Source organism: Astyanax mexicanus, chromosome 7 (assembly GCF_023375975.1).
Source record: "Astyanax mexicanus isolate ESR-SI-001 chromosome 7, AstMex3_surface, whole genome shotgun sequence".
NCBI lineage: Eukaryota > Metazoa > Chordata > Actinopteri > Characiformes > Acestrorhamphidae > Astyanax > Astyanax mexicanus.
In genome coordinates, this window is record NC_064414.1 from 50,661,742 (window position 1) to 50,676,145 (window position 14,404).

The window sequence follows — 14,404 nt, forward strand, 5'->3', positions numbered from 1 at the left end:
AATCAGAGGTGAAATAACTGAAAACATGTTTTATATTCTAGTTTCTTCAAAATAGCCCCCCTTTGCTCTGATTACTGCTTTGCACACTCTCTGCATCATTCTCTCAATGAGCTTCAAGAGGTGGCCACCTGAAATGAAAAGTTTTCCAACAGTATTGAAGGAAGGAGTTCCCAGAGGTGTTTATTAGCACTTGTTGCTCCTTTGTCTTCTTCACTCTGTGCTCCAGCTCACCCCAAACCTCCAATCTGGATTGGGTTCAGGTCCGGTGACTGTGGAGGACAGCTCATTTTTTGTTAAATATATAAAACTCCACATGTGTTCATTCATAGTTTTGATGCTTCAGTGAGAATCTACAATGTAAATAGTCGTGAAAATAAAGAACTTTCGGCCTGTACTGTATGTATTGTGCACTCCGTCTCACTTCAGCGAGCCCGTCTCTCCAGTTATTTACCATCATCAAGAATCTTAAGCACGAACCTCCAAATCGCAGCCATTCATTACAGTCTGAAAGAGGAAACTCCGTAAGTCCTTTAATGCCTGCCTGAGTGACTGTTAACTAACAATGTGTCATTTGCAATCGTTCAGCCCGGCTGACAGGAAAGGCCTGACTAAAGCACTTGTTTTTGGACTTCAGGGAATCCAAAGCCAGTGAATCAGAGCTTGGACCAGATCCATCTACAGCAGAGCAGAGGAATTTAGCGATGCTGCTATAGGTAGAAACTCTTTAGAGTCAGAGGAACTGTTTTAAATCTGTTCACATTTACCAGACGTCTCTCTGAGCACTCTATTTTGGAGATTAATTAGATAATTGAATAGAGAATTACCTAGGTCTGTCATGATATATAATAAAATAAAATAAAAATCAAATCTATAATAAAAATGGCCATTTCTGACCATTTAATTCCAATAATAATAATAATAATAATAATAATAATAATAATAATAATAATAATAATAATAATGAAACTATACCATTTTAAAGAGTAAAACATTATTTATTCTTTAAAATATTCAGAAATTGGAATTGGAATTGAAATAGCTATTTATGTAAATAGGCTCTCCTTACTAAGAAGACCACAGTGGGCGATACTGAGCTCAACAAAAATGTAGTTCATGTCCATATATTATATACACTGTGTGTATATCGTGACAGGCCTATATCCTAAATAAATTAAATCTAAATAAAATAAAAGACAAACTGTTGACACAACTTCATAACTTATTCCCATTAATTTGCTTTTCTCGAAAAGTGACATTTTTGAGGTTGTGCACTGCAAAAAAATGAAATTTTAAAGTTTTAAGGCATTAGATCTTATTTTCCTCTCTGATAAGTGTCATGTCCTGTCTGTCCTCGTGCCTGTGTGTGTTCCACGTGACCTGTGCCCCTGTGTTCTGTTCCAGTACTTTTCCACCTGTGTCAATTTGTAGCTCCGCCCCCTAGCCCCAGGTGGTTCCACTTCCCTTGTGTGTTATATAGCCCTCCTCTGTCTCTTGTCCTTTGTTGGTCTTTGCACTAACCCCTGTTGTTTGTCGTACATCTGTTTCTTGTGTTCATTCCTGCGCTCCTTGGTTTCCTGCTCTGTGTTTATCCCGTCTTGTTTTAGTTCCTTGTTTATCTTGTTTATTCCTGGTAATTGTCTCTGCTTTGTTTAGTTCATAGTCTTGTTTCATTCATTTGTTTTCCTTGTATAGCCTCCCTCTTTGTTTGTAGTTTATATTTATCTTGCTTATTCTCGTGCTCCTTAGTTCCCTCCTTAGTGTATATCTTTTGTTTATCCTTTGTTATATTTTAGTTCCCTGTGTTATTCCCTAGTTTATTCCCTTGCCCTGTTTTAGTTTATCCTGCCTAGTTTTATAATATCTCTTGTTTGTTTGTTAGTTTTATATCACGTTGGTTTTCTTATTCATTTCATTGTTCTGTGTTTACCCGTCTATTTGTTTATTTGTTGTTTAGTTATTAAATTCCTATTCTTACTTGCACTTACGTTGTCTCCTCGTCTCCCTACCTGGGTCAATCCTGACAATAAGACTTTTTGTCTTTAGACTATTTCGCTTATTTTTGGAATAATGATCTTATTCACTCTAACTTAGAATTGTCATCTTAATTTACGTAATTTGAACTCAAAAATAAGCACAAAAAGTCATAAATCAAGTTATTCTAATTCTTGTTTCCAAATTTAAGGACGATTTAAGTCTTACTTTACTTATTTTGAGACTTTATGATTACTTTTTTAAAGAAATCGTACCAAGAATAATTAGCTTACCCCGTTAGCAGAGTTTTTTGCTTAATATAAGCATTTATGTCCAAATTTACATATATTTTGTCGAGTTTTCACCAATGGATGTTTTTGCAGTGTCTCCCTACATTGTACAATAAAGTTTTTAGTTTTATATTTTTTGTCAGGCCTAGCATAACCTGATAGTCATAATACTATATGTTGACCTAATCTACTGTACTGCCAGTGCTATATTAATAACACAAAATATCAGAACCTGAAGAGCCAGGACTACTCATCATTACAATGGAATTATGTCAAATAGTTTTAAAAAAGGACAAGATAAAAAAAAAATGTGAGCCATTACTTTACTTTGCTGGATTCACTGGCATGTTTTGGGTCATTGTCATGTTGCATGGTCCACCCCCACTTCAAGCACCCTTCACTATAGTGAAATGCTGCTGGAGTTTTTAAACACTTACTCTCCTCCACTCTCTATTACACACTCCTTCCTACTGTAGCTGCTCCACCTTGCAGATAAAATAAGACTGAAGCTTTGAATCCGTTGCTGCACAATTTACAGTGTTGCTCATCCTCTAGATCAGGGGTCGGCAATTAAGTTTTTTCCAAACCATTATGTGAAAATATATATAAAAATTCTGTTTTAGAAAATGAAGTGTGATAGGATGGAGAGGATGGAGTGCTACAGACTAGTAGCTCTCCAGCCCAGAGGGTTATTGAACCCAATTGCAGAACAGCTGATCTCAAAGCAGGTAAACCCAAGAAAAACAGAAAAAAATAAAAAAATTAACACGCCGCTTCTCAAGGAGGACTGAACCCGTGTCGTCAGGATCGTGCTCCAATACACTACTGCTGCCCGGCTAGTGAATTGGGACACAGCCGGGAGAAAAAAACGCCCTTACAAGAAGATAGGGAGCCAAAGAACGGGTGGAAAAACGAGAACGGGTGGAAACTAAAGTCACACTGAGCGCGACAGAGAGAGAGACAGGGGAGGAATGTAAACAAAAGCTCAACAGAGAAGCATTTTTTTTTTTTTTGTCATTATCGTTCATTATTGTTCAAACAACCTCACGGGCAGATGTTTCATGCCGCCTATTGCCGACCCCTGCTCTAGACACAGGATGGTAATTGCTGGTTTATGTTTATGGTTGATCTGGGTATACATTATAATAGTATTATAATACACTTCATGTGTGTTCTGTATTTAATATAAGTTATTAGTAAGTTGTGAAGCATCTTGGGAAATTGTTTTAACACAATATGACTCAAATTCCTGAGCCTCCATTACCATCTGGCTTTGCTTTGCACTGGGTTTGCTTATGTCGTGTTGTACAATGTTCTCACGTAATTTCTCACGATTTGATCATGATTTGAACTCTATTTTGACCTCTAAGCTCGACACATGTTTTACAACATCAGCATCATCATTACAGGTTCCTTATGCAGGCTGCTGTTTACTCTGTTCTCCAGTCTCTTAGCAAACATCAGCATCGCTCCACGTTCTCCAGGCTCACGTTCTGGTCTCACGCTGTATGCAGTAACAGTTTAACACGCAGCAGCCCGTGCCGCTCAGTCATTAGCGAGCCATGCTTGTTTTTAAACTGCGCTAATGTGCAGATATTGCTTGTTTACTGAGTGCAGAGCTGCTTTGCGCTCACGTGAGGACGGAGGTTTTGTGCCTGGGGTTTCTCGGCTGGGCTGTAATAAGCAGCTTTACAGAGGTTTATTGTTTGCTTTAAGTAGAGGTTTACCTCCCAGATTCATCCCCGCCTGGAGACACTTCCGTACTCGGCAGGCCGGGCAGTTTTTCCGTCGGATTTTGTCAATGATACAGTCGTTCCTCCCAGCGCACAGGTAGTTGTGCTGACCTATGAGAGAGAGAGAGAGAGAGAGAGAGAGAGAGAGAGAGAAAAAAATTGTAATTGTAACATTTTAAAATTATTTTTTTTTCCATTACAATAATTACATTACATAACATTTGGCAGACGCTTTTGTCCGAAGTGATTTACAATAATGATGTACTGTACAAGGAGTAATAGAAGTTCAAGGTAAAAAAAAACATTTAAGACCAACCTAAAGAAGGCCAAATGGTAATAGTGGGATAGAGGAGAAAAACAAGGGAAGAAGGAAATGAGGTAAAAAGTAGTTAGTTAGTTAGAGGTGTTAGGAGAGTAAGTGCTCTTTGAAGAGCTCTGTCTTCAGGAGTTTATTAAAGATAGTGAGAGATTCTCCTGATCTGGTGGTAGAAGGTAGTTAGTTAGAGGTGTTAGGAGAGTAAGAGCTCTTTGAAGAGCTCTGTCTTCAGGAGTTTATTAAAGATAGTGAGATATTCTCCTGATCTGGTAGTAGAAGGTAGTTAGTTAGAGGTGTTAGGAGAGTAAGTGCTCTTTGAAGAGCTCTGTCTTCAGGAGTTTATTAAAGATAGTGAGAGATTCTCCTGATCTGGTAGTGGAAGGTAGTTTGTTCCACCGTTGGGGAACTCTGTATGAGAACAGTCTGGATTGCTTTGTGTGAATGTTTGTTTGGTAAAGCGAGGCGACGTTCATTGGAGCTCAAGACTAACACTGCACCTGCATTTAAGCAGCAGCAGCTTCCTCACAGCTTTTTATACCAAATCACTTTCTCAGATTCCTAGAAAGCGACAGGCTCGTCTCTCTGGTCCTCAGTAAAGACTGACCTCTGAGTCAAGGTCGTTTGATGACATCACGCTTCCTGACTCGTACTTCGCTCACTGTAAATACGCCACATTCTCCACTGTAGGGTCCTCCACCGACTGACCCTCAGCTGCCCTGAAGGACGCTGTGTGTGTGTGAGATTGTGTGTGTGTGTGTGTTGCTGTGTAAGACTGCAGTGATGTGAGTGAGTCTCCCCTTAGAACCATTCTGCTCCACTGAGCCCCACACCCACACACACACACTAAACACACACACACACACACACACACACATACACACTCTTACACACACACACACACTAAACACACTAAACACACTCACTTACACACACACACACACACACACACACACACACACACACTAAACACACTCGCTCACACACACACAGAGAAACACACACACTCCACAAGACCCTCTCGCTGCGCCGCAGGGTCACACAAACACGCACTGGGGCCACACACTGTGTGTGAGAATGAGTGAGCGAGTGTGTGGGTGGATGTGTGTGTTTTGTGCACTCTCTCTCTCTCTCTCTCTCTCGCTCTCTCTCTAACAAACTCACTCTCTCTTGTGCTCATTCTACATGCTTATATCCTATACATACATCCTACTAAGAGAGAGAGAGAGAGAGAGAGAAAGAGAGAGAGAGAAATATATTGATAGACAAATATAATATATATATAATAAAATATACACTGCTCAAAAAATAAAGGGAACACTCAAATAACACAATAAAACTCCAAGTAAATCAAACTTCTGTGAAATTAAACTGTCCACTTAGGAAGCAACACTGATTGACAATCAATTTCACCTGCTGTTGTGCAAATGGAATAGACAACAGGTGGAAATTATTGGCAATTAGCAAGACACACTCAATAAAGGAGTGGTTCTGCAGGTGGGGACCACAGACCACTTCTCAGAACCTATGCTGTCTGGCTGATGTTTTGGTCAGTTTGGAATGTGGGTGGTGCTTTCACACTCGTGGTAGCATGAGACGGACTCTACAACCCCCACAAGTGGCTCAGGTAGTGCAGCTCATCCAGAATGGCACATCAATGGAGGGCAACAACCCAGCAGCAGGACCGCTACCTCCGCCTTTGTGCAAGAAGGAACAGGAGGAGCACTGCCAGAGCCCTGCAAAATGACCTCCAGCAGGCCACAAATGTGCATGTGTCTGCACAAACGGTTAGAAACCGACTCCATGAGGATGGTATGAGGGCCCAACGTCCACAGATGGGGGTTGTGCTCACAGCCCAACACCGTGCAGGACGCTTGGCATTTGCCAGAGAACACCAGGATTGGCAAATTCGCCACTGGCGCCTTGTGCTCTTCACAGATGAAAGCAGGTTCACACTGAGCACATGACCGACGTGACAGAGTCTGGAGACGCCGTGGAGAGCGGTCTGCTGCCTGCAACATCCTTCAGCATGACCGGTTTGGCAGTGGGTCAGTAATGGTGTGGGGTGGCATTTCTTTGGAGGGCTGCACAGTCCTTCATGTGCTCACCAGAGGTAGCCTGACTGCCATTAGGTACCGAGATGAGATCCTCAGACCCCTTGCGAGACCATATGCTGGTGCGGTTGGCCCTGGGTTCCTCCTAATGCAGGACAATGCTAGACCTCATGTGGCTGGAGTGTGTCAGCAGTTCCTGCAAGATGAAGGCATTGAAGCTATGGACTGGCCCGCCCGTTCCCCAGACCTGAATCCGATTGAGCACATCTGGGACATCATGTCTCGCTCCATCCACCAACGTCACGTTGCACCACAGACTGTCCAGGAGTTGGCGGATGCTTTAGTCCAGGTCTGGGAGGAGATCCCTCAGGAGACCATCCGCCACCTCATCAGGAGCATGCCCAGGCGTTGTAGGGAGGTCATACAGGCACGTGGAGGCCACACACAATACTGAGCCTCATTTTGACTTGTTTTAAGGACATTACATTAAAGTTGGATCAGCCTGTAGTGTGTTTTTTCACTTTAATTTTGTGTGTGGCTCCAAATCCAGGCCTCCATTGGTTAATAAATTTCATTTCCATTGATGATTTTTGTGTGATTTTGTTGTCAGCACATTCAACTTTGTACAGAACAAAGTATTCAATGAGAATATTTCATTCATTCAGATCTAGGATGTGTTATTTGAGTGTTCCCTTTATTTTTTTGAGCAGTGTATATAAGATAAATATATAAATATAAATATTATATAAATATATAAACAGTTGGATAAACAGTCAGACAGATAGATAGATGGATGCATGGATGGTTGGATGGATGGATAAATGGATGGATGGACAGATTGATGAGCAGACAGGTGGACAAGCGGTTGGTTGATTGGTTGGTTGGTTGGGTGGATGGATGGATAAATGGATGGATGGACAGACTGATGGGCAGACAGGTGGACAAGTGGTTGGTTGGTTGGTTAGATGGATGGATGGATGGATGGATAGCACACAGGCAGCACACAGGCAGACAGAAGGTTAGTTGGATGTGTGGATGCATAGATAGATGGATGGATGGATGGAGAGACAAACAGTTTGATGCGTGAACAGATGGACGGATAATTTAATAAACTGATGAACAGACAGAAGGTTGGATGGATGGAAGCCTGGGCGGACAGGTAGACAGACAGAATAATGGGTGGACAGACAGACAGACAGACAGACAGATAGTAATATACAGTATATACTGTATAGATATGAATACAATATATACAGTACACTATATATCATTATATCATTCTCCCTCTCTCTCTTTCTCTTTCGCTCTACCAATACCTCTCCCTCTCTCCATCTAATCTCCTTCCCTCATCACTCTCTCTCTCTCTCTCTCTCTCTCTCTCTCTCTCTCTCCAGTGTTACTAGAGTTCATCTCTTCTGCTGTAGTGATTTCCTCAGACCCCCCGTCCAGTCTCTCGAGTGGGGGTCTCCCAGCAGGCTGCAGGGTCTGGCTGTAGGGCGGGGCCGGGTTGAGGCAGGCAGAGCGCGGGGGTGTTTTTTGGCGTGTTGGGCGTTATTTGGTGCAGCGTGGCTGTGTGGCTGTGAGGCTGTGTGTAGAGCATGTGCTGAGGCTGGGTGGAAGCTGCCAGAAAGCCCAGGATCAGCTCGGAGGAGCAATGGCAGCTGTAGCTCCGCCACTATTTCTGGCTCCGTCACATGACCCGTTACATAAGCCCATTTTTCTTGCTCTAAAAAACAGTAAACTGCGACACAGGAAATACAACACAACCCCCCTCCAACCACCCCCCTCCCCCGCCGCCGCCTTTTCCATCGCTCAGACACACACATGCAGATCGGACCTGAAACCTGCTCACACACCTCCTGACCCCGTCCGCCCACTGGCTGCTCTGTCCCCACTGTTCTGTTAATGATTGGCCGAGGTGAAGCACGTTCATATAGATCACATGTTGACTGTGGGTCTGTGTGCAGGACGTGTGGTACAGTCTGATCACGGCCACGTTTATTTACTTTGTGTTAGATCTTCCGGTGCAGCAGTGGATAAGTACACTACAGAATAGGTAATATAGTATACTACTAGATAGTTACAAAGATACAGATACAGGTGCATCTCAAAAACATAGAATATCATATATTATATAGATGTATTACACACATAATGATCCATTTTAAGCATGTTTTTCTTTTATTGATGATAATTATGGCTTACAGCCAATAAAAACCCAAAAATCAGTGTCTCAGAAAATTAGAACATTATATAAGACCATATACTACTTTTGGCAGTGTGGGAAGTGTGCCAAGTCCTGCTGGAAAATGAAATCTGTATCTGCATAAAAGTTGTCAGCAGAGGGACCAACACCAGCAGATGATGGACATGTTTCTCCAAACCATCACTGATCATCAGTAAATTTTACATTTCATTTGTAAATCAAGGGAGCAGAGTCTGGAGGAAGAGTGGAGAGACACACAGTCCAAACTGCTTGAGGTCTAGTGTGAAGATTCCACCAATCAGTGATGGTTTAGAGGAGAGACATGTCATCTGCTGGTGTTGATCCACTGTGTTTTATTATCAAGTCTAAAGTCAGTGCAGTTTTGTTTTTCCACAAAATCTTACAGCACTTCATGCTTCCCTCTGCTACTGACAACTTTTATGGAGATGCAGATTTCATTTTCCAGCAGGATTTGGCACACTGCCCACACTGCCAAAAGTACCGATTGGTCTTATATAATATTACAATTTTCTGAGATTCTGATTTTCTGTTTTTGTTGTCTGTAATCCATAATCATCAATAATAAAAGAAATAAAAGTTTAAAATAGATCACTCTGTGTGTAATACATCTATATATCAATATGAGTTTCACTGAATTACTGAAATGAAGTAACTTTTCAATGATATTCAATTTTTTTGACATGCAATAGTATGCTAGGTGGCATCCATGGCTGTTTCTCTAGAGCAGATAAACAGCATGAACCTACTGAACATATTAAATCTTTTTTATATCTTTTTTTATATGGAACTGAAATATACCTAAATGTCCGTCAATGTTAAAAGAACGTGGTAGAACAGGATAACCTCTTTTTAAAACCCTTGATTTCAAAAACAATGGAAAAGAAGTGTATGTTGGAAAGGTGAATCCTCAGTATGTAGTAGAGGTCTGCGCGGGACTGTTTTTTTAAACCCGCTCCCGCCCGCTCCCGCGTCTTTTTGTCCCGCTCCCGCCCGCTCCCGCAAAAAAATCACTTCTTTTAATCCCGCTCCCGCCCGCCACATACACATTCCCGCCGCTCCCGTCCCGCAGTCCTAATATGAATTGAATTAATTACATTTAGTGCTTCAAATTTACATATGTATTTATTAAAACAGCAATTCAGTTCGCAGTCCAAACACATGCCATCAGGTGCATCAAGAATCCTAGAAGTGGATTAGAAGTGGATCTATATTATATAAAATAATAAATGTAAAAATATATAAAATTAAATTCAATTAGTTTAATTAATATTTGTATTATTATTATTAATAATAATAATAATAATAACAATAATAATAATAACAATAACAATGTTATTGTTATTATTATTATTATTATTGTTATTATTATTATTATTATTATTATTATTATTATTATTATTATTTTGCACCAGTATAGTAAATGTCGTCCTTTAAATTACACACCCCCCTCCCCCCCCCCCCCCTCCTCTGCACACGCCTGCTGGAGATGCTGAAAATGTGTGTGTGTGTGTCCATCCTCCGAGAGATTTTTCTTGTGTTTTTTTGTTGCTTGCATGGGAATCATAGCGTGATTATTATAATTTTCTTAACTATTTATCAATTTGCGGGAGCGGGACCACATGTTAATGTGGTCCCGCTCCCGCATGGCCTGTATTGATTAAATTACCGCTCCCGCCAATAACAATTCAGTTTTGTCCCGCGCCGCAACATATTCTGACGGGTCCCGCGGGTCCCGCGGGACTCCCGCGGGAGTGCAGACCTCTAGTATGTAGTTAAATACAGTATCAGCAATCTGCTTAATTTATTTTATAGTATAATAAAGGTTGCTGTAACGTTTCGCTAACACTGAAGTGAATGCAGAAACATAGTGTGAGTGTGTCGAGGCCACTGCACACTAGATAAGTCACGTCACGCAACATCCACTGTTTTAATTAAAGTGCACACACTGGTGATTTCCAGCAATATTCAGTTCTGCGTTAAATTAAACTCAGTCCACAATAAAAAGTATCATATCGCATAAAAGTTATCCAGTGAAAACCTGCTGAAGCTTATTCTGATGCTGTAGGGTACCAATCATCCAATATCCTTTCCTCACTTACGCTTATATTGTTGCTGAATGCAATCAAATTGTCACAGCAAAGGTCAAAAGAATCTTGCAGATGGCAGTTAATTTAAAGTAGAGACAGTTACTCTAACAAAAGCAATTTCTTTCACCCTTGATTTTGGATAAAACAATGAATAAGTAAGTATATTAATACTTTTGGCCATTTAATGTATGTCTTAAATATACAACTGAAAGCAAAAAATATATTTGTATGAATATAAGAATTTACTGTTAACACTTTAGAATAAGCTACATTTATTATCAAGACTTACGCCAGGGTGTCTCAAATCATTAATTATTAATAGACAGTGGTTAAAACATTATTAATCTAATTTAATCCATAAATATATAATATTAATCTCATTATTATTTAGTTTACAGTATTTTTAAACACTGAGGTTAAGCAATGTAATAATTAGTTACAAATTTGTAACAATGTTATTACTGTTTTAAAGACTGTTAATTTTTTTAATAATAATTAATATATATTACACTTTTTATATATTTAACTGAGGTAATTGCTAATAAGGCACAGTTTAAGCTGATAATTTAGCCAGATAATAAACTGCTATAAACAAATGATGTCTCTGCTGCTCCATGCTGTTTACACTGTTTAATACATCTGAGCTGCTCTTCCCATTGACATACATACAAGTATATACAAGTATTATATATAGTATTATAAATTAACACCACTAATATAAATATAATTGCCTTTTACATTTCTAACATTTATTCTTTTATTTACATTTAAACATGCACTACTAAGGTTTGCACCTTGAGAAGAACAAGTTTATATATATATACATATATATATATATATATATATATATATATATATATATATATATATATATATATATATATATTAAATAATCTTATAAACATACTACACATTTGTGCTTAATATTTTAATATCCTTAATATCCGTAATACATATTGGTATATATAGGCATTATAGGCATATATGTATTTAGGAATGAAATAAATGCAATGTATACACATAATACATGTATATATTTTTTCTATATAGGTCCATTAAAAAACTAGGTCATCATTTTCAGCTGTTTTCAGTAGCAGCCTTCATAAACAGTGAGTTTTTCTCTGATTTATTTATCTTTTCCACAGCTTCTCTCTCAGGCTGCTTAGATAATGCAGCCATTTCCATGCCCTTCATTGCTGTAAATTGTCTTACGCCTTAAATTCTGAGCATGAATTGTGGCCAGTTCCACTGTAACAGCATAGCAGCCATAAATCCACCGCCATAAATCCACCAGACCATCCAACAGACAGAGAGACAAACAGACAGACAGCACTGCTTGAAGTATTAAACTGAAAATCCGGCTGCGATTCACGATTTCACAGCCAGCTACTATATGTCTTCAGCTTCAGGAGCTGTGGACACTTACTCCAGCCGAGGGCGGTGGTACAGTGTGTGTGTGTGTGTGTGTGTGTGTGTGTTATGGTGATTGGAAGGGGCTGGTGGTGTTAGTGGTGGTGGTGGTGATGGCGGTGGGGGATGTCCCCGGTGTCTACTTTTAGCCGCTACATCAGTGTGTGAAGATCCACAGTGAGGCGCAGGGCTCAGGCTGTCAGCGCCTACATTAAGCAGACATTCTGAGGGGAATATCCCCATGAGAAAACACCCAATACCCTGCCCAGTGCACCCCACCCCGTCCAGACCCGTTCAGGACTCCACTATTTCCAAGCTGATGCTAAATGTGGTTTGATGATTAGTTTGGAAACTTTGTAAAACACTTTAATTTGAAACCATGGTGATATTAAGTAGAATGTGTATATAGAAGTATTACCAGCCAGTTCCGCCTATTGCCTATTGCCTATTAGTTTTCTTTTTTCTTTCCACCAATCACATTAGAGAAATCCGCTAATCAAGTTAGACGAACATTTAGGGCCCTTTTTTATTAATCTATACAATGAAAAAAAATGATGAGTAAAATTTACATTAAAAAAAAACTTTTGCAACTTTCTGCATTTGCTTTTTTTTAAGTAAATTTAATTTCAGATCAATTTAAGTAACTTCAACTCGGTTCCAAGACTTAAATGTTACATAGAGTAAATAAGTGAACTGAACTTCACTCAATCCTTTCTTTTATTAAACTTTACTTCATTTATTTTTACTGAATCAATCCTTTCTTTTAGTAACCTGTACTTCATTTCTGCATACAATATTACCTAATTACAATTACTTAATTATACAATATTATTATATATATAATTTATAATACATAATATATTATAATTCCTGAAATGTAAATATTTTTAGTTAAAACACACATATTACACTGTCTCAACACATGGATGGCATGTACAATATTCTATATACTAAAAATAATGTATTACATGCCATCCATGTGTTGAGACAGTGATTTGGGATTATGTAAATATTTGAAAGTGTGTTTTAACTAAAATGATATATAATACTATTGTATAAATTAAGTATGCAGAAATTAAGTAAAGGTTACTAAAAGAAAATAAGTGATTCAGCAAAAAAATTGAAGTAAAGTTTACTAAAAGAAAGGATTGACTGAAGTTCAGTTGACTTATTTACTCTATGTAACATTTAAGTCTTGAAACCGAGTTGAAATTATTTAATCTACATGAAATTTAATTTACTTGAAAAACATGCTGGCCCCCGCATTAGACGAACACTTAGGACCCTATTTTAGCGATCTGTAGCGTATTGGTCAATTGCTGATGGCACAGCTGGATTTAGGGCAAAAAATATGCCTTACTCGGCTAAAACGTGCAAAATGCGCATACAAATTCTTTTAATTAATCATAGGTGTGTTTTGGGCATGGTGTGAAAGAAACCAATTAGTCTGTCACACCGATATGTCGCACCTTGCACATTGACTTCTGCCGTGATTTGATCAGCCGTGGTTTTATGTTTTTTGGATACAATCCGGGTTAGCACCCAAACATCCCTTTCAGACAGCTTCCTCTTACAGCGTCCACAGTTAATCCTGTTGGATGTGGTTGGTCCTTCTTGGTGGTATGCTGACATTACCCTGGATACCGTGGCTCTTGATGCATCACAAAGACTTGCTGTCTTGGTCACAGATGCTCCAGCAAGACGTGCATCAACAATGTGTCCTCTTTTGAACTCTGGTATGTCACCCATAATGTTGTGTGCATTGCAATATTTTGAGCAAAACTGTGCTCTTACCCTGCTAATTGAACACTCTTTACACTCTGCTCTTACTGGTGCTATAATGTGCAATTAATGAAGATTGGCCACCAGGCTGCTCCAATTTAGCCTTGAAACCTCCCACACTAAAATGACAGGTGTTTCAGTTTTATTGTCCAACCCCTGTAGCTATTAAAAGTATACATCTGCTCTTTTTAAAGATGAAGCCAGTGAGTGGTGAGTACTGTTTCCTACACCTTCAAAAGACTCTTGGAAACTGGAGAAAACTGCTACAGGAAGAGTCACGTCTGGCTGACCCACATGGAAACAGCAGCTTTTCAGTAGCCTTTAGCTCAGCTTAATATAATTGGGCTAAGTCTCTTTAGTTTCAGCAGTGAAGAGAATTAGAATTAGAGCAGGTCTGTCAGGTGAAGAACTGCAGTAATAAAGATTAAGATTGATAAAATGAGGAAATAATACAGCACTTTACTTCTGACCGGTAGTCTATATAGTTAGATAGAGCATATGGTGACGGGAGTCCCTAAAAAGGCACAGTAATCCCCC

General features: G+C 39.4%; 1 protein-coding gene across 1 annotated transcript in view; it reads right to left on the reverse strand.

Annotated features, from left to right (window-relative positions):
* The window catches only part of nr3c2 (nuclear receptor subfamily 3, group C, member 2), a 194,108-nt gene that overhangs the window by 39,923 nt on the left and 139,781 nt on the right, over positions 1-14,404 (reverse strand). The window contains exon 4 of the mRNA XM_049481378.1: positions 3,989-4,105. Within this exon, the coding sequence (XP_049337335.1) occupies positions 3,989-4,105 (117 nt within the window). The remainder of the gene's footprint in view (positions 1-3,988; positions 4,106-14,404) is intronic.